Raw genomic sequence first — 18,267 nt, 5'->3', positions numbered from 1 at the left:
CATCCACACCTCTTGAGTCCATCATGACCTTCTTCATATCCATCTTGTACTCTGCCTTCACTGCCAAGGACAGCAATGGACTGCAGTGTCTCAGCTGAGGGTGGCTGGCTGCAATCTGCCATCACTGCAGGGCCTGCACGACTCCAGCAGCCTAACACATGCGCATTACATACACAATATTATGGTTGACCCCTCCCACCTCTGCACTGAAATGAAGAGGCTGTAATCCACCAGAATCAAAACCTCACACCACAAGACATGTTTCTTCCTGTTTGCTATTGGCCTCATCAAGAAGAACCAGGTCTCTCTGCTGACACAGACTTTGGCCTCATATCCCACTATTAGTGAGCTGCATTAATGCTACTCTTGCTTTGCTTGTTGCATCCCTTAGATAGGTCCCTAATAATTTTTAATTATTTATGTATTTTTTGTGTCTTGTGTCTACCTTGTGCACCAACTCACCAAGACAAATTCCTTCCAAGTGAAAACAATGCAATAAACCTATTCATCATTCAGATTCTGTAGTTGTCTTGTAATGACTTCATGCAGACAGCAGTGGGCGCTAAAGCCCTGATCGTCTGGAAAAACATTACATAATGAGCCCGTCTGTGCAAATAGCTCATGCTCATGTACTGCCTACTTTTCCATTTAGAGCCCTGCACCTAAAACACAATGTATAAGTCTTACATCAACAGTTACAGAGGCTACTGTTAAAGATCTGCATAGAATTTTTCCACAATTAGTAAAGTGGTCCCGTGGCAGAGCCTTTTCTTTTCTATTATATTCTTATTTCTAAATATTAAGTAGTAGGGATGGACATGATGGTCATGATGATCAGGGCCTTACTGCCGCGTCCTGCCTCGGACGTGACACAGATCACGCGCAGTGATGGTCCCACGGCAGCGGACCTCATTAATATGCGCATACGTCACATCCAAGGAGGCGGGCTGCCTTTAAATAGCCCGAGACAGCGCCACCGCTGCACCACTTCTGAGGAAAGGCTGCAAGAGGACCTGTTACATTCCTGCCTGTCGTTTCACCTTTGAGCTAAACCTTAACGGTAAGATGATAACGCGTCAGACTAAACATTTAAACAGTAACACCTGTTCCCATCTGTGGAAATGATTCAATTCCACCCATCCGCCTCTTTACTGATAGTTAGGACGGGGCCGACGGTGATGCGCGTTTTCCGACTCTTGGGACGTGCCGCTGTCTATGTTGATTGGTGTCGGGCTGCACCAATGTCTAATGTCGGAATTCATTCTGTGCACATCGCAGTTTAGAAGAAGTACTTTTTTTGAAATGCGGTAGACGAAGGCACCGGATGTAGACTAAGCAGCTTCCTATTTGTTGCAATAACGCTCATCTGTGAAATTAATTAGAATGTATTAAGTTCCGGTAATTATGGATGTTAACCTGTAACTGTTATTTTGGAATGATTATCCAGGTGTACTGTAAGACAGATCCCAATATGTGTCGGGTAATCTAATCCTGGAGGGTTTTGTGATGATGATCTCAGGTGACTGGCCACCGTTATCCTGAGAGGAGCCGCTGGCTAACAGGAAGTGCGTTGTATCAATATGATGGCTCATAGCGCCCATAAATCAGTCTCATTAGGAGTAGTGTTGGCACTGCGCACATGTCAATGATCTTATAGTGATGTGGGAAAGTGACACTTATATTATGAATCTGCTATCTGGCTTTATATCTTCTGATCTGGTACAGTGTGGTTAACCACGTCTGGCAGCTACAGTAGACCCATTACATCGTGTGCACTAAAAGTCTTCCAGCATGAGGAGTCGGTCGTCTGAACCTCGGCTGTGCCAACACAAGATATTTAGTCGACCACAAAATGGTAATGAGAAGGGCCGGATACTAAACCTTAGCTGTGATACCTGACACCCCATCAGAGCTCATTACTGGCCTATTACTGGCCTTTTACTGACCTGTGCATCTTAAATGTCATAATGTAGTATGTGTGGAAATATGATAACACAAGCATAAATAAAGCTGTTCTCATTGTTAGTAAAAAATAGAAATTCCCCAAATTCTAAGAATCCAAATCTAGACATAATCTCTCTCTCGCTGTATAGATTACAAGGGGTACAAGGGGTCTTCTTGTAAAAAGCCAGCCCAGCTCACCTCATGGTCCGGTCCAAAAATATAGTTTTCTAAGCTCTAAATGAGATAATTTGTTTAAAGGGATGTAAGGTATGACTGTCCCACATACCATATAATACTATTCTGTGCAAACTCACCATGGAAGGTCTTACTATCCTCTTAAAAGGGGGATTGCATGTTAATCCTGTAAGGGATCTCATGACATGCTTCTCTCCACATCACAGCAAACCAGTGTAGTCAGGGTGGTGATGTGAATGCCTGTGCTTAGCCATGTCTCCCCAATCAGGAAACTACAATGGTAGCATGTGTCATCAGAGGATGGCCTGTGCTACGTGTAGACCAGTTGTTGCACTTCCCCAGACGGTGGCTGCCATGAAGACCCAGAGAGGTGCTCGTAAACCATACCAGAAGTAATGAAGAGTGGTAGACTGGAAAGTAAAACGTGGTTGATGGAAGTAATGTGTGAGTCACCTCTGTAATGGTGATGAAATAAGGGAAACCTTGTTTGACTCAGACACTGTGGGATGAGGGAGCAGTCACGTACATGCTTGAGCAAGCCTGTTATTGCTAATGCATTCAAACTGCCACATGCATTATGCAGCACTGCTTCAGTCTCATTCTTTCCCTATTTAGACTCTGTCCATACTCAACCCTTTCTCCTCCTCCTTCCTTTTCTTTTTTTGACCTCCACATGGGTTTTTCCTCCAACCACTTTATCTTCTGCAGATGTCCACCAAGGAGAAGCTGATCTCTCATGTGATGAAGGAGGAGCCTGTTGGCAGCAGGAACAAGGTGACGGTGGTGGGTGTCGGCATGGTGGGCATGGCTTCAGCCATCAGCATACTGCTCAAGGTGAGACAAAAAAGAGAGTTGAGTGTTGATGGTTGTGTTGCAGATAGCATGTGTACTATGAGGGAAGTAAATGATGCAAGAGCTTAAAAATTTTAATCTGTGATATTACTTGTTGAGTTAAAGGTGTCTTTGGACATTGAGAATTTAAATTTTAGATGTACATAAATGGTAAGCAAATCCAGAGCACCCCTGCTAGAAGAGGGAATGGAAAAATAAGGCTATCAAAACTGTCTCTGAACTGAGAAACCAGCAAAGGCTGCTGTCAAACAGATTTTGAGGGTGACTACACACATTCACTGCTGTTTGGAAACCAAATCCCACATGCTGCACTATGCACAAACTGGGCATGTTCCAGCAGAGAAAAGATGTGAGGCTAATAGAAACCAGGTCTGACATAACAGCCATCCATGGATGTATTGATTTTAGTGTAAAGCAGCAGCTTTTTGAATTTAGCTGTATAACACACTAAAGTATATGGTCAGTCGTCACAAGGATGTGTTGCATGTGTTATCAGGATTTGTGTGACGAATTGGCCCTCGTTGATGTGATAGAGGACAAGTTGAAGGGTGAGGTAATGGACCTGCAGCACGGATCCCTCTTCCTCAAGACACACAAGATTGTAGCTGATAAAGGTGAGGATACACAAAAATAACGGTTTGGTTATAATTCTTATGAAACATGAGCCCTTGCTGAATAATCTGTGCTAAATTATCCAGACTGATTCAGAACATTTTTATTGTGACTTTGGCAGACTACAGTGTGACAGCCAACTCCAAGGTAGTGGTCGTGACTGCTGGTGCCCGCCAGCAGGAGGGCGAGAGCCGTCTTAACCTGGTGCAGCGCAATGTCAACATCTTCAAGTTTATCATCCCCAACATTGTCAAGTACAGCCCTAACTGCATCCTGATGGTGGTCTCTAATCCAGGTAGGGGGAGTGAAGGAGGAAGAGTTGAGGTGGAAGTGGAGGGTGTGGTGCGGCTTCAAATTGGAGAAGTCTGTTACATTAGCACCTCTGTCCCGTTAACAATTTCTCCTTGTACTTTACCTCATTAGTGGACATCCTGACCTATGTGGCCTGGAAGCTGAGTGGTTTCCCCCGTCACCGAGTCATTGGCTCTGGCACCAATCTGGACTCTGCCCGTTTCCGCCACCTCATGGCAGAAAAGCTCCACCTCCACCCCTCCAGCTGTCATGGCTGGATCATCGGAGAGCATGGAGACTCAAGTGGTATGTAGCTCTGGCTAAAAATAAAATCTACTTGCCCTCCACTGTACCTGTCTTTGTTTGTATGATTGGCTCTATTTGTGCATTCAAGATTTACTCCCTTTGCTCCATTGGGTGTCTGTTTCTCATAGTGCCTGTGTGGAGTGGTGTGAATGTTGCTGGAGTTTCTCTGCAAAGCCTCAACCCAAAGATGGGAGCAGAAGATGATGGCGAAAACTGGAAGGATGTTCACAAGATGGTGGTTGCTGGGTAAGTACAGTGTATTTGCCAAGAATTCCACCACTAAGACCAAAGCACCTTCCTAAACTAATTTTTCATTGCAATTAAGTTTAATTAGCCATGTGCATAGAAGCATCCATTCAACATGGAGGTGGAGGCCATCAGTATTTATTTTTTTTTGTTGTTGAAACAGATCTCTAGAATTTACTTCAGATTTGCTTTTCCAATTTAAAAACTAAATCTCAGAAACATATGCTATAAAGCCTGATTAGCCCTGGTAAGCAATGTAATAAGGACTGAGACAGAGGCAGCTGTATAGTATGTTAAGAGGTTCCACTAGAACCTGGCAGCCAACTGTCTAATGCCAACTGTCTAATGCTTATGACCTGTTGCACACAAAACCGACAACATTTAAACCTCATTGAAAGATGTTGCCCTTACATGAGTGACTTTAACAAGCTATCCATGTTTTCCAATCAAATGGTTGGATTTAGTGTAAAGTTTTTATTCTTTTGAAAGTTGCACTAGGAAACTCTTGTCAGCCAGTCAACTTTTCAGGGAGCTCTGTCATGTACAACACAATAGGTGGTTTATCATGTTTGCAGAGGTTTTAGATATGAAGTTGATGATTTCAAAACTGGGACAAAGGCAACAGAAATCTGAATATTTCTCAAACTGCTTGGCCAGAAGAGAAGCAGTACTTTAAATGGACAGGCTTTGACTTTTCTTTTATTGCATGAAACCAGCAGACATCCTTCTCTTTTCACATTTCAATTGAAAGCCTACTTTAAAACTTGTATTCAGTCTAACACTCATACAATGTCTAGATGCATACATAAAGTTCAGCTCTACACTGTATAATGCCCAGTGACCAATATAAATGTCCCTAGCAAAACTGCATTTGATGAACTAGGATACAGACTTCAGTCAAATTTGTTATGTGATAAATGGCTGAATTCTTAGAAAAAACCTCAGGAATGAGGGATGGGGGATATTGAATGAAACAAGGTAGGAGCAAACAGATATGGAGAAACTGATGGCCTGTTTCTCTGGTCTCATTTCTATTCCCATGTGTACTGCAGAGCCTATGATGTTATCAAGCTGAAGGGCTACACCTCCTGGGCCATTGGCATGTCTGTGGCAGACTTGGTGGAGAGCATCATTAAAAACCTGCACAAAGTGCACCCTGTGTCCACCCTGGTCCAGGTAAGGACCATAACAGCAAGGCATATACTGTTTGCAAAACATATTGTATAATCTGCAGTCATAAATTACCTGCTAACCATGTCCACTCCTCCAAGGGTATGCATGGCGTGAAGGATGAAGTCTTCCTGAGCATCCCTTGTGTGCTGGGCAACAGTGGCCTGACTGATGTCATTCACATGACACTGAAGCCTGATGAGGAAAAGCAGCTGGTGCAGAGTGCTGAGACCCTGTGGGGTGTACAGAAAGAGCTCACCCTGTGAAGAGCACTCCTCTGATTTCTCCAGTCGAGGTTGGAACAACCTATACACTATGGTTGATGCCTTCCTTGCATACCTGCTGTGTTTCCGACGGCAACGGGAAAGTGAAACCTCTGAATATTAAAAAAAAAAAGGCAGTGTTTGTAGCTAAACAGTCAACCCTAGATGTTGCCTTGAGATATTTACATATTGGTGTCAGTTGTTTCCCTTGCCACCCATGTCCTTGTCTGTCCCTGTCTGAATTCATAAAAACGCAACCTGTACCTTTTGGGATGGATTTGTGTTTGTCCTGTTACATCACTTGTAAGGTCTTTACATATTAAGCATAAAGATTCTATGTACTGTATGTTGTGTACTGTTGCTGCTTCTTCACTCCTTGTTTGTAGGTTTTTCCCACTTGGTAATCTCTGGATTTTTTTTTTTTTTTTTCAAAATGTAATGGAGACATTCCATTCTCTGAGGGTTTGCTCACCAGCTATACAGTATAGTTGTACAAAACTGCTGCAAACACCAGTGATACCAAAGTACCTTATTTAAATGCCATGTGAAATCTACAGGCTGGCATTGAAGGCTTTTTACCAAACCAGAAGTTCACTATCAGCTACTTAAAAGGCAAGGTTTATAGTACTTCTAAGAGGATGCATCTGAGAGATTTCCCAGGGTTGCTACCCAGGTTCCTTGCCATAATTAAGGGCCAATAGTAATGTCTGCTAGGGTCATGACTCAGGGTCAAGTTATGAATATAACAGAAGGTAAAGTGTTCTTGCACCCTAAATTTAATGTGTTTTTAATATATTCCACCTGCCTCTTGAAGGGCAACAAGAGAACTTCTATTTAACTTAATCAAAATATGTATTGCTACATTAGATATGATCAAATTCTCACAGAGGAACTGTAACATCAAGTGGAATTGTTTTTGTATTATCAAATAAACCTGCCAGACTACAAGTAACAAATCTGTCTTCTCTACATTTGTCCAGTTTAGAAAAAAGGCTGTTCACAGGGCTGCTTTTGGTACATGGCTATAGGACAACACATCAAAATTTGCATCTGACAGCTCAGCCCCTGCTGACAAGTGCCAGTATTTAAGTGAAACACTGGATTCTTAGTCACTTATTTACAAATGGTTTCTTTGAACTTTCACAAGCATTTGTTAGGCAGTAAAAATTAACTTTTGTGACTACTAACCCATCACTTAGACTGAATAATGAAATAATCAAACCATTAAATCAGATTTTATTTGGATTGATTTACATTAATCTACAGATATAAAATAGGTGATCTATGGTTGAATTGAAAAGAAAAAGATTCTATAATACAATGGAAAGTGCATTTAGTAAGAGGCTAATTTAAATGAAACCTGTTTGACAATTTTACATAAGTTAACTTTTTGATTACTATAATTTAGTTTTTTTTGTACCCCCTAACACTTTATTCACAGGTTTTTACTGAAAGAGAAATTTCTCAGCAGGACTGAGAATGAGTGAACAGCAGTAGGAAAACAAAGTAATACAGAAGAAAAAAAGAGTTTCCTTTGTAATATGTGAAAATTAAGTTTTAAGAGCACCTTCCACCTTAATTAGGAAACATTTTCGAGAGCAAAAGAGCCACTGTGGTTAACTAACAGATTAATGCAATCAAACTGTAGGGCAGAACCAAGAAGCTGAAAAAGAACCTTGTTAACAGAGCTGTAAAGACACATGTAGAACATAGGCTGGACAAAAGACATGTGAACTAAAACTCAGCTCATGAACAAAGTCAAACAGTGAAGAAACACAGTTTATGTTCAGCACTTCTACTGTATGAAAGGGATCCCTTTGACTCCATCGCTAATGAACATGACCAGACCTAATGCAGTATTAAAACTTGAGGCTTAACCTATGTCCTTTTTGAAAGTTTCCCCAGGGTATTTATATCAGAGCCTAACCTTTTGATCATGACGGGCGCGGACATTTGGGGCTCTCTACAAGGCCCCTATCTACTTGCTCTAACAATTTGTGCTTACTAGACAAATGACTTTGTCTGGCAAAAACACTGCTCAAAGAATTAGTGGGCTACCCCACAATGCAGCATATACAGATCAACACACTGAGCCACAGTAAGCCAACAGTGTGGTTAAACCAAAAACACCTGGGGCAAATGTCACATATACTGTACACACAGTAAGCTCACACCTCATGTCCTAAACAGTTTTTTTGTGTCAAACAGTGTGGTGACTGGTTTGCATATAATATTACGCCCAAAATTAATGGTGTCATGTCTGTTACCGCATAATGATCTAGTATTTGGTCAGATAACACCAATGGTGTCACACTACAACTCTGGCCTCACAGTCTGAGATTTAACTGTGTTAAACAAGACAGTTTAATTCTTAATAAATGCTGCTGCTATGACATTTTCTGTCTCACAAGAAGATGTTTTTAGATAATTTAAAAAAGTAGCAGCGGTTTGAAATACAAGACATTAAAAAGTGAATCAAACGAGGGGGGGAAGAGGAGAGAGTAAGAGAGCATAAAGAGAGAAGTTTTCCCAGTCATTCAGAGTGGGTCAGTAGAGGTCACTAAGGCCGGCAGTCTTGCGAGCTTTTTGCATGAGGGCACGAAGCTGAAACTGCTTCCTGGACAGAAGGCGTACATGCTGTAACAAAAGAGAGACAAAGTCAATACAAACCACAGAGGGCTAAAGTGTGTTTATGCTCATTTGCCTTGTGAATTTGATTGTGGTCTGGTTTAAGTTGTCACCTTAAGAAAAACTTCTAGGTCTATGACGCCCCTGCGAAGGGCCTCCCCCAGGTAGAAGATAGTATCCTCAATCGCATTCTCCTCAGCATATAGGTTCAGAATTTGTTTGTACAGTGGAGCTGTGGGCACGATGACATCATCAATGTCATTGTTTTCTGACTGGTTCTCCATCTTCTCCAAGGCCTCACTCAGCTCCTCATCCTTTTTTTTTAGCAGCTCGATGTTTCTGTCAACCTCAGACTAGAAAGAATAATTACAACCACATAACAATATCATTTAAAATGTGTTGTTTTTTTTTTTGGTAAAAGGACAAGGACATGGTAAAGGACAAAAGAATTTCTCACCACTTCCTGGTCCAGTCTTGAGACCATGTCCTCCAGTTTCTGATGACCTTTCTTCAGGTCCTCTTCTGTTCGCTTCAGTGCGTCCAGCTCAGCCTGAGCTCTGTCCATCTCCTCCTTCATCCTCCAGCGAAGCTTGTCACTTACAGCGGAAATCAGAGAAGCACGGATGGTGTCTTCACCAATAGTGCCATCTCTGCTTGGACCTTAAGATGTAAAAGATGGATGGATGAAAAAATGGAAGAAATGGAAGCCATGTCGCTCCACACAATCCAATGAACAGATTATTATAATTAAATAATATACAATACTAACCTAGAAAGGTTAAATAATAAAGTAGAAACACATCCTCCTGCAGGTATGTAGACCCAGAGCAAAAAAAATGACCACTGACCACATCACTGGCATAAAGGCTAGATTAACGAAATTACACTGCATCACCTCTTTGTTAAACACTTTGTGTTTGGAAACTAACAAGACCAATTGTTTTAAATGTGAAAGCTAATATTTTCCACCATTATTAGGTTTAATATAATATAAAGCAAGACTTCATATTATATTATACCTAATAATGTTCTAAATGATTTATCAGTGGGGAACAGGTCTTGACTCTGGGCAGGCTAGTTTAGTACCTGGACTACACTTTTTCATACACACTTTTGTGTATGAAATGTGCTATGTAAAATGAACTTGTCTTGCCATACGAGCAATGATGTAGCATGAGCCATGCTGATGCTGCCGTGATGTTGTAAAGGTGAAATAATGCACCACCACAGCACCAGAGCAGCTAGCTTTTAAACTTGGAGGCTAATAACAAGTTAGATGCTCATGTCCTCTTTAGCCAAGATGACAGTGTCCATACAAACTGTGCTCACTGACAATAATTTTGAGGAATTTTTAGTTCCTGAGCCCACACAGTGATTTCCACTGGATAATTGTATCTGTGTTTAATACAATGCTGCCTGTAGGCCCAAAGATTACAGTCATTCAACACTGATTTTTGCCCTTGTTCCTTGAGTTTATAGACTTCTCTGGTTTTACACTGGGAAAAATTATAAACTCAAAGATAAACTTCTTAGCATTACAGAACTTTTATCATCTTATATTGATCATAGCATCAAATTTAAAATGAGACACCATCTTAAATTAAAACCTGACAAATACCAGATTATTCAATTTTAATTGCAACGACAGATGCATTCAAAGGCAAAACCACCATAGTTACAGTCTGGAGTCAGCACAACAAATGTCAGAGTTGATTCAGCCTTGAGATCTGAGGAGTCTAGAGGCAAACCCGTTTCTTTTCATTTTCTAAATATAGAATCTCAAACTGCTCCTGCATTCAGGTTCTTGATTAGTGCCTGACTGGTGCTGCCTGATGTTGGGACAGCAGAAGAGTCCTATGATCAAGTCTGCCTTTGTGTGGAGTTACTGTTCCCATCCTAAATATAGTGCTGTGTGCTTCTGAGATGTAAAGTGCAGGGGGAGGGGACTGTTCCTCTTTGGCCTTTAATGCTCTCCACTCTAGTTACAGTAATGACCTTTCACTTGCAGCTCAGCGTGCCCCCAAAGTCACACAGAAGTGTGTTACTTCAGGGATTTTTTTTTCCTCAAAAGGCGACTTATCCTTGGCTTGTAAACTGATGTAAGATTGAGTATTAATACATATTTCTCAAAATTAATCAAAATGCTAATTTATAAGTGGAACTAAAAAAATGGGCATGCATATAAAAATGCAAGCCGTAGGAGTTTTTGTGTAAACGTGTTCATGTGTATCTTGGCTGTGTTTGTGTTTTATGAAACCTGTGCAAATATCTACTTTTAAATGTGCCAATAAGATAAAGCAGAAATAAAACACACTAGATACTAAATATACCACATACCCACTGTGGAGACCGGTGTCTGGGCAGGGTAGTGTGCAGGGCCAGTAGTGCCTGGATAAGAGTTGCCCCCTGGATACTGATATGTTGGATAGCCACTGCAAATAGTTATAAGACATAAACAGTTAACATATACTTCATGCTTTGTGTTTCTATTTTCAAAACAATTAAACACCTTATTGCTATTACCCTCCATAAATGAGAGAGTTTTACAGTGTTTTAGCAATACACTGTGTGATGTGTTTCCGAAAAGTCACAAAGACAAGTATACCACAACAGGATCGCTTACCCTGGAGTGGGATTTGCGCTGTAGGGTGACACTGTGGGCATGCCAGGCATGTAGGAAGCTGAGGGAAAGAGATACAGTGAAACAATCAGGTCTGAGGACACAGGGGTCAAAACATTTTGTTTCTGTGTTGCCGTCTTACAGAGACATTTTTATTCACTTACAATTTGCGTGCTATTGTGGTATCTGAGCTCCATCTAGTGCTTATGAAAATAAGTGAATCATTGAAATGTATGCATTTAAAAAAAGACGTGTAAATATAAACATTAGCAACAGAATTTACTTAATATTATGAAAAAGCCAAACATACTGCACCTGGGTTTGACTTCTTTAAGGCATTTTTTTATTGTCTATAGCTGTTACTTTCATTAGGTCTGTAATTGTCACGTATATTGTCTGTATTTTGTTTACTTGTATTGTCCTTGAGAGCAACCATAAAGAAAATTCCTTCTGTGTTAGTCTACTTAGCCAGTGAAGCTGATGCAATTCTATTGTGGTACCTGAGCTTCAGCTGGTGCTGAAGAAATTAAATGCGTCATTTAAAAACGATCAATTTCAAAGTCTTTTTAAAAATATACATTTGCAATAATATCTTTCTAGTGAGACAATATATTGCCTTTTATTTGTGACAGTGTTACCAATGCAACTTTGTTAAAAGATGCTCCATTCTCTAACTTAAGAACAAACTCACATGCTTAATTTATGCCCAGATGACCTACTTGAAGCAATTTCTTTAAAGAATACCTACTACTTCTTTATATGAGACAAAAATACATATTTTTTAAAAAACAGAAACTTCTTAATACTTCCACCAGAAAATATTTAAGTACTGTAATGATTTACATTAATAAAAGAAAATCAAAGAATAAATGCATGTAACTATAAAAAAAACTTGCTTTTTGTAAACTGCAATATTGGCCTTTGAAATCTAATTTTAATAAATATTTAGATAAGTCATACATTTAGATTTGCATAGCAGATTATTCCTACCTCCCTAAATATTTTTATTCTGCCTTAAATGTTGTAGTTAGCCATTGACTCAGCTTAATTTTTAGGAGGCTATAATTTGTTGCACAGGATTTATTCAAAAAAGTGTTTCTAATATTAAGTCAAATGTCATTGATAGTTAGACAACATTTTAGAAACACATTCTCATCATTCAAAAATTCCTTGGCCACTCAGATTAGCATGTGTACAAAAAGTATTAAGGTTACTCACAGTTTGGAGGTCCAGCTGCTTGGAAGGCTTGGTAAGGGGCTTGTGTGGTGGGACGAGAAAAGACAGGAGGCTCCTCTCCAAACACCACTATCATCACCTGAATCAGCCCGTACAGGTCTGACTGAGGCTGTAAGATACACAGTAGGGTAGGTTTGACTAAAAATTTTAACAACAAATTTAACAACTAATTTCTGTTGTAACAACAAAAATAAACAACAAAACCAACAGGCGGGTGAAAATGCTAATTGAATCTAGAGCCACAGTTCAATTCATGGCTCTCATGTTTGTCACATTTTTTGGTGATTACTACTGCAGAGTCATAGACATATTCAAAATATCCCTCCGAAGATTTACTGTTATCCAAAAAAATGTAATTAGCATAGACTGTTACAGACAATCAAAGAAAACTAGCTGAAGACAGCTCACTTACATGTTTCCACTCATGTAGATAAGGCAGATAGATTTTGCCATTGGCATCGATGTGCTTGCCAGTTTTTATCATCATGGCACTGGTAGGTTTGACAAAACATATGGGAGGGTTGTAGGGATATGTGTCCAGCAACCACAGACACACTGGGATATTGTAGACATTGCCTACGTAAAACACATACACGTGTTAAAACATGACTTTTATTTATTTAACAACATTTTTATTAGGTTATACCCTTTACACCTAGTGAATCTGAGGTATGACATCTATTGTGTTTCCAGGGGCACAAAAGATCTGTACTTGAAAGTAACAGATTGTGAAATATTTATTATATAGAGGATTATAGTTTCTAAGAAATCTTCTGCGACTATCCCTTTATACCCCAACTTAAAGGCTTTAAACTCACCGGAAGATCGCTTGTAAGAACACATTTCTTAAATATATTCCTTGATTGTAATTTAAACTGTCGATCTCAGAAGATTATAGTAAGAAGTGCCACACTAATATCATATGGTAGCATAATAACAAAGTATGTACACTTTGTTTGCAGTTACACATCACATGCTTCTTCTGAAATTGCATGTATTCGGGTTGATACTGCTCATTTCCCCAACACTCTCTGACATAAAGAGGTATTTCATGTGGATGATGACATTTGTTTTATAGAAAATGGGAATTAGAGCAAGCACTCAAAAAAGTATAAATATTTTGTAGATTATTCATACAGATAAATACATAAAATGTCTAGTTCTAAAAAGGAACATTTGTCTTTAGAAAGCAAGAGAACCATTTTTTTTTTTTACCTCTGTAGCTTACTGGGACAGTTCCTGTCAAGCTCATCAGGTCTCGTGTGGAGCCATCATTAAAAACTGAAATACAATAAGATCTCGTGTCAATTATCACAACTATATATACACACACGCACCATCATACAGTATATAGGTAAGAATCAAAAGTAAGATACTAATGTTATTACATTTACCATAAGCATCCATAACTGGCTTCAAGTCCTTGTACTGCGAGATGACATTGGTTATCTCACGAACTGTCAGATCCCTGTATTTGTATTGCTAGAAAATGACAACAAAATAAGTGAGACTATGTATGTTAGTATACTGAAAGTTCAGACACAATTGATGATATTCTGGTTTAGAAACTGACCTTATTGTTTTTTTCTGTATTAGCCGCTGGATTAGCTGTTTGCTTAACATTAAGCAGTAATTCTGGCAATGCCCGTATAGCCAGTTATACTTTCCTTCTTATAAATGTATAATATATGTATTGGTTTTTTTTTCACGTTTTAAATGCCCACATATACTTAGATAGATACTTTATTGATCACGAGGGAAAGTAGCTATCTAAAGTTATTTATTAAACACAGAAATAGATAACAATGTGGTATTTCCTTCAGTTAGTTAGTACAAGTCAAAATTGTTCTACAAATGATGTTCTCAACTCATAAGAATGTGGGATCATTGCTGTAAAAACGACATTTGAAGAGCAGCCATAAATAAAATATTGGGAATTGTAACATTTGTTTTAGGCTAACTAACGTTTGTTAGGAATGTTAGCTAGGTAGCAAGCTACATTGTAAAATGTTACATAAGAATAGTATATATCATAATCTGCGTGAGCCATCGCCAATATTTACCGCACTAAGGGGCTGTTTAATGGGCATACCCATTTCAGGAACTCTTAGCCTGCGAAGTAACTTGCTGTCATGTTTTGACATCGCTGGGAGTACCGCTAGCCAATTAGCGAACTAAGTTAGTGTTAGCAATAATTAGAGAGTAGATTTACCTTCAGCATTTTCTTCAGGACACCTTCGTTGACAACTGCCATGGTTGCCAAGTGTTTGTTCAACCTCTTTTGTTAACGAGATAAGTGAATCAACAACTGATTATTTGCGCTTGCTGAACCGACAACTAGGTGGACACAAACTAACACTAGCTAGAAAGATTCCAGTGAATGCTAGGCTAAGGTTAGCCCGGCCGCGCGCCTGACTCCCGTTACTAAGCTGATTTGATGTCGACACCAAACCCTCTTAGTCCAGCACCAGTAGCCCCCTGTTGTTGACGCGTCACTTTTCAAAAATGTATTAAAGACTAAACCGAAACAGGTGATGGATAGCTGTAAAAAGAAAAAAGGCCGGAAAACAGATATCCGATGATCAACAAAAGGAATTTCCGGTAATCCACTTTACAGCTTCCTGTGCGCGTGTGACATCAGTACTAGATGGGCGGTTCCCAAAGTGTAGCTCCTGGGCCCATGGGGTACAGACCGATACCTTAATACTAAATATTATTAAAAATCTTTTTTTTTTCTTTACAGTGATGATAACGACATAGAAATTTTGACCGAAAAAATAAAGAAACGTTAAGAGAAGAAAATCGACAACACATAAAACGCCAAAGAAATAACAAAAAAGACAACAAGAAACATGATCAAAAAGACAGTAGTGTTGACCTCAGACAATCCAAAAAGCTAGATCAAACCAGACACATAATGGCCAGCTAAAATTATTTGGAATAAAATCTGATTTTAAATACGTATTGTTTCATTCTCATAATGTATTGGTATATTTTATTATTCTAAAAACAAAACTAGTTTTGTTATTTTCTAAAAACTCACGTGTCTACATAAAAGGTCAAAATGACTTTAAGTAAGTAATGTAATGTGTGGGTTTAATGTGTGGTGGTTGAATCACTTTTAACAAAGAAGTGCAAGATGGAGACGGATCGCTTGCTTCAGCAGTGTTTACTCTCTTCCACACTTCAGACACTTCACTTCCTCGTTACACACTCTCACGTGACATGTTTAAACAAATCGGGAACTAGAATCACTTCGACTGCTGTAAATGCAATTAAGAAACACAGAAGTTAATTTATATAAACTCTAAAGTGGGTAATTAAATTATTTATACTTGTAAATATGTAAATTCTCAACAATTGAAATCTTAATTAAACTGTTTCCTTTATATGGTTATTAATACAAAATAAATGAATAAATGAATTAATTTTCACAATGACAGATATTAATCCTGTCTTTGGAAATAATTTTGACTTTGAATCTCTGTGAAATGCTGTGGTTAATCTAGGCTTTAGCTAATACTTGTAGTAAAATCTCTGAACAAGGAGTAATTATCTGTTAAAGAGTAACATCAACAAACAAGAAAGTGGATTTACAGTGATGAGTAAGCAGTACTGTTTTCAAGTTTCATTACAGGATTGTTAGAAATTATATTTTATTCTATTCTCTGTAGCTTGCTGTGTTTTTTTGTATTTGTGTATTTGTCTGTAATAATGAACTAATGAACCATAAAATAACAAATTGACAAAATGCTAAACAATGCAAGAAACATTTTGTAGGCAACACACACTTATTTTCACAAATTATGGTGAAATACCACAAAAGACTAACAGTTGGTTTCATTTTCTTGCTGGAAGGATTTACCATCTTCTCTTGCTAAGGACAAATACACACTTCCATCTATCTGTTTGTCCACCTCTGCTTGTTTGTTGACTTGTAGCCAACCTAAGAAAATATTTGGGAAAGGTTATTATTAGTCACACAATTTATAAACATGTTGAAGAAGGTTTTTTTCAGCCGTATATTACTTTAGGTATCAGGCGTGGCCTAGATATGAGCCTTGGATCTGTCTTATCAACATACGTTTGTATCAAGGGCATAGGTGATATTGTTGTTTTGAAACAAGGGTACAGGATTGTTTTCTGTCTGTGAGAGCGGTGCTTACAAGAAGCTTGTTCTGGTTCCAAATGAGGTCGCAAACACACGGGAGGGAAGTCTCCAAAAATGACAGCCATCACCTGCAATAGACTCACCAGGTCACAGTCACTCTGACAACGGAAAGAAAAAATCAATCCCAATGTTGCATGTCTGAAAAGCTCTATTTACCTATTTGTCTGTTATAGCACGCAGCCCTAATATACAAGCTAATGTTTTAGTTCTTACATTCCACTCCTGCAGGTAAGGCAGCATGACTTCACCATTGTTGGAGACATACTTTCCTCTGAGGAGCATCATCTCACATGTGGGTCTGATGTAGCAGATCGGGGCAGTCTGGGGGTAGGTTTCCTCAATCCACAGGCATATGGGTATTTTGTAGACTTTATCTTTTATAGGAAAATGAAAAGTTTAGTATTTAACTTGCATATGATAAAATTAATATCTATTATAAATGTTTATTTTTATTTTTGTTTTAAATTGATCTGAATCCATCTCAAGGTGAGCTACGATTTATAATTTGGCTTTTCATAGGGATCACATACAAATACAAACAGAAAATGCAAAGTCATTGTTACCTTCAAACAGAACAGGAATAGTTCCAGTTAGACTCATCATGAGTTTTTGGATTCCATCATTGTACACTATAAAAACATTTTTAAAAAGTGGACATATAATTTGGTGTACTAGTTTAAATCATCCACATGCTGTATATCTTCAGATATATGTTCTTGTTGTTTACCGTATTTGTCCATCATGGGCACAAGGTTTTTGAAGTGAGACACTGCAACATATATTTCATGGGCCACATGTTTGCGTAGATAAGTCTTTAAATCGAAAGGGCGAAAACCAAACATTTAAAAAAGAATATGCAGAAATAATTCATTCTTCTTTCAACTGTTAATGATTTTTCTTACCTTAGGGAGCATTTTCCTAATTGTATCCTCGGAATACGGCATGATTAAGAAGATTAAGTACCACTCAAAAGAAAAAGAGAAACTCTTTCTCTGTCTTTTTTTAATCACTAACAGTCACCAGCCTTCGATTCACCGTCTGGCTTGGTTTATGGATAAGCTCATATCTTTATGATCCTGGAAAGCCAGTAACAGAAAAGGCTCAGAAATAAGTGGGTCGAGCAAAGAAAACAGGAACACAGAAAAATGTTGACCGAATAAACCAATATATAACATATATTTTTATTAAATAATTATTTATTGGTGGTAAGCTGTCTAGTTTATCGATCTAGAGTACATTTTGATGCCTCTTTTACTGTAGTGGATCCACACGGGACTAAACTTTTTTTTTTTTAAACAAAGTACAAATTAAAAAGAATCTTGTGTGATTGATCATTGGGTTTTCATTCAATAATATGTAGGATTGCTTTTATAGATCAATTTTTCATTTTCAAAGTCTATAAATGACACATTCACTTAAAATTTTCCTTCAATAATTTTTAGTTGACAAATATGAATCATACCTGATTCCAAGTCAGATTTACAGAAACATTAATGTTAAAATCTTTCATTCTCTAAAGAAATAAAATGTTTGCCCTGTTCAAATTATCATACAACTTTTCATAGTTCCTGCTGATCATAAAACTATGGTGTAAACACAACTACATTTATGACTGCTCTTTGTACCTTCATTGCAGCTGTACTTCATCGCATTGCGTAAACTGCATGATACTATAATTCTAGTCAAAACAGGGAAAATGTATGTGTCAGAATTTATATATTGCAATAGTTTTT

At 38.4% G+C, this 18,267-nt stretch overlaps 3 protein-coding genes across 5 annotated transcripts; 1 reads left to right on the top strand and 2 right to left on the bottom strand.

Annotated features, from left to right (window-relative positions):
• Positions 1 to 915: 915 nt before the first annotated feature.
• ldha (lactate dehydrogenase A4) lies at positions 916 to 6,803 on the top strand. The gene is made up of 8 exons (XM_067502126.1): positions 916 to 1,060; positions 2,848 to 2,973; positions 3,488 to 3,605; positions 3,725 to 3,898; positions 4,027 to 4,200; positions 4,329 to 4,446; positions 5,499 to 5,622; positions 5,718 to 6,803. Exons 2-8 carry the CDS (start codon positions 2,848 to 2,850, stop codon positions 5,880 to 5,882), a joined length of 999 nt encoding a protein of 332 aa, XP_067358227.1. The 5' UTR covers positions 916 to 1,060; the 3' UTR covers positions 5,883 to 6,803.
• tsg101a (tumor susceptibility 101a) lies at positions 6,467 to 14,990 on the bottom strand. 2 transcript variants are annotated; one of them, XM_067502124.1, is made up of 10 exons: positions 14,576 to 14,990; positions 13,752 to 13,845; positions 13,579 to 13,644; positions 12,776 to 12,939; positions 12,346 to 12,472; positions 11,131 to 11,188; positions 10,845 to 10,939; positions 8,965 to 9,167; positions 8,621 to 8,860; positions 6,467 to 8,516 (listed from the first exon to the last, which is right to left on the bottom strand). In XM_067502124.1, exons 1-10 carry the CDS (start codon positions 14,615 to 14,617, stop codon positions 8,427 to 8,429), a joined length of 1,179 nt encoding a protein of 392 aa, XP_067358225.1. In that variant the 5' UTR covers positions 14,618 to 14,990; the 3' UTR covers positions 6,467 to 8,426. The 2 variants fall into 2 exon arrangements, with proteins under 2 accessions (XP_067358225.1, XP_067358226.1); XM_067502125.1 differs by having other exon boundaries at positions 13,758 to 13,845; positions 14,576 to 14,989.
• Positions 14,991 to 15,509: 519 nt separating this feature from the next.
• zgc:123278 (uncharacterized protein LOC641569 homolog) lies at positions 15,510 to 18,248 on the bottom strand. Of its 2 annotated transcripts, none has more exons than XM_067502129.1 (7): positions 17,997 to 18,248; positions 17,437 to 17,610; positions 17,262 to 17,303; positions 17,098 to 17,163; positions 16,748 to 16,908; positions 16,530 to 16,632; positions 15,510 to 16,309 (listed from the first exon to the last, which is right to left on the bottom strand). In XM_067502129.1, exons 3-7 carry the CDS (start codon positions 17,275 to 17,277, stop codon positions 16,191 to 16,193), a joined length of 465 nt encoding a protein of 154 aa, XP_067358230.1. In that variant the 5' UTR covers positions 17,278 to 17,303; positions 17,437 to 17,610; positions 17,997 to 18,248; the 3' UTR covers positions 15,510 to 16,190. The 2 variants fall into 2 exon arrangements, with proteins under 2 accessions (XP_067358230.1, XP_067358228.1); XM_067502127.1 differs by having other exon boundaries at positions 15,512 to 16,309; positions 17,262 to 17,346.
• Positions 18,249 to 18,267: the final 19 nt, after the last annotated feature.

Source organism: Channa argus, chromosome 4, assembly GCF_033026475.1.
Source record: "Channa argus isolate prfri chromosome 4, Channa argus male v1.0, whole genome shotgun sequence".
Lineage (NCBI taxonomy): Eukaryota > Metazoa > Chordata > Actinopteri > Anabantiformes > Channidae > Channa > Channa argus.
Note: the sequence above shows the minus strand (reverse complement) of the source record. Positions and strands in the feature narration are given on the sequence as shown.

What these genes read in the sequence shown, in the direction of transcription:
- zgc:123278 (XM_067502127.1), bottom strand. Translation starts at nt 17,478, where the DNA reads ATGCCGTATTCCGAGGATACAATTAGGAAAATGCTCCCTAAG. An exon ending in TTAGGAAAATGCTCCCTAAG is followed by an intron (nt 17,347 to 17,436) that starts GTAAGAAAAATC and finishes TTCGATTTAAAG; the next exon opens with ACTTATCTACGCAAACATGT. An exon ending in GGAACCAGAACAAGCTTCTT is followed by an intron (nt 16,310 to 16,529) that starts GTAAGCACCGCT and finishes ATATTTTCTTAG; the next exon opens with GTTGGCTACAAGTCAACAAA.
- ldha (XM_067502126.1), top strand. Translation starts at nt 2,848, where the DNA reads ATGTCCACCAAGGAGAAGCTGATCTCTCATGTGATGAAGGAGGAGCCT. An exon ending in CAAGATTGTAGCTGATAAAG is followed by an intron (nt 3,606 to 3,724) that starts GTGAGGATACAC and finishes TGACTTTGGCAG; the next exon opens with ACTACAGTGTGACAGCCAAC. An exon ending in GATGGTGGTCTCTAATCCAG is followed by an intron (nt 3,899 to 4,026) that starts GTAGGGGGAGTG and finishes TTACCTCATTAG; the next exon opens with TGGACATCCTGACCTATGTG.
- tsg101a (XM_067502124.1), bottom strand. Translation starts at nt 14,617, where the DNA reads ATGGCAGTTGTCAACGAAGGTGTCCTGAAGAAAATGCTGAAG. An exon ending in TATGGATGCTTATGGTAAAT is followed by an intron (nt 13,645 to 13,751) that starts GTAATAACATTA and finishes ATTGTATTTCAG; the next exon opens with TTTTTAATGATGGCTCCACA. An exon ending in ATCTACATGAGTGGAAACAT is followed by an intron (nt 12,473 to 12,775) that starts GTAAGTGAGCTG and finishes TGTATCTTACAG; the next exon opens with CCTCAGTCAGACCTGTACGG.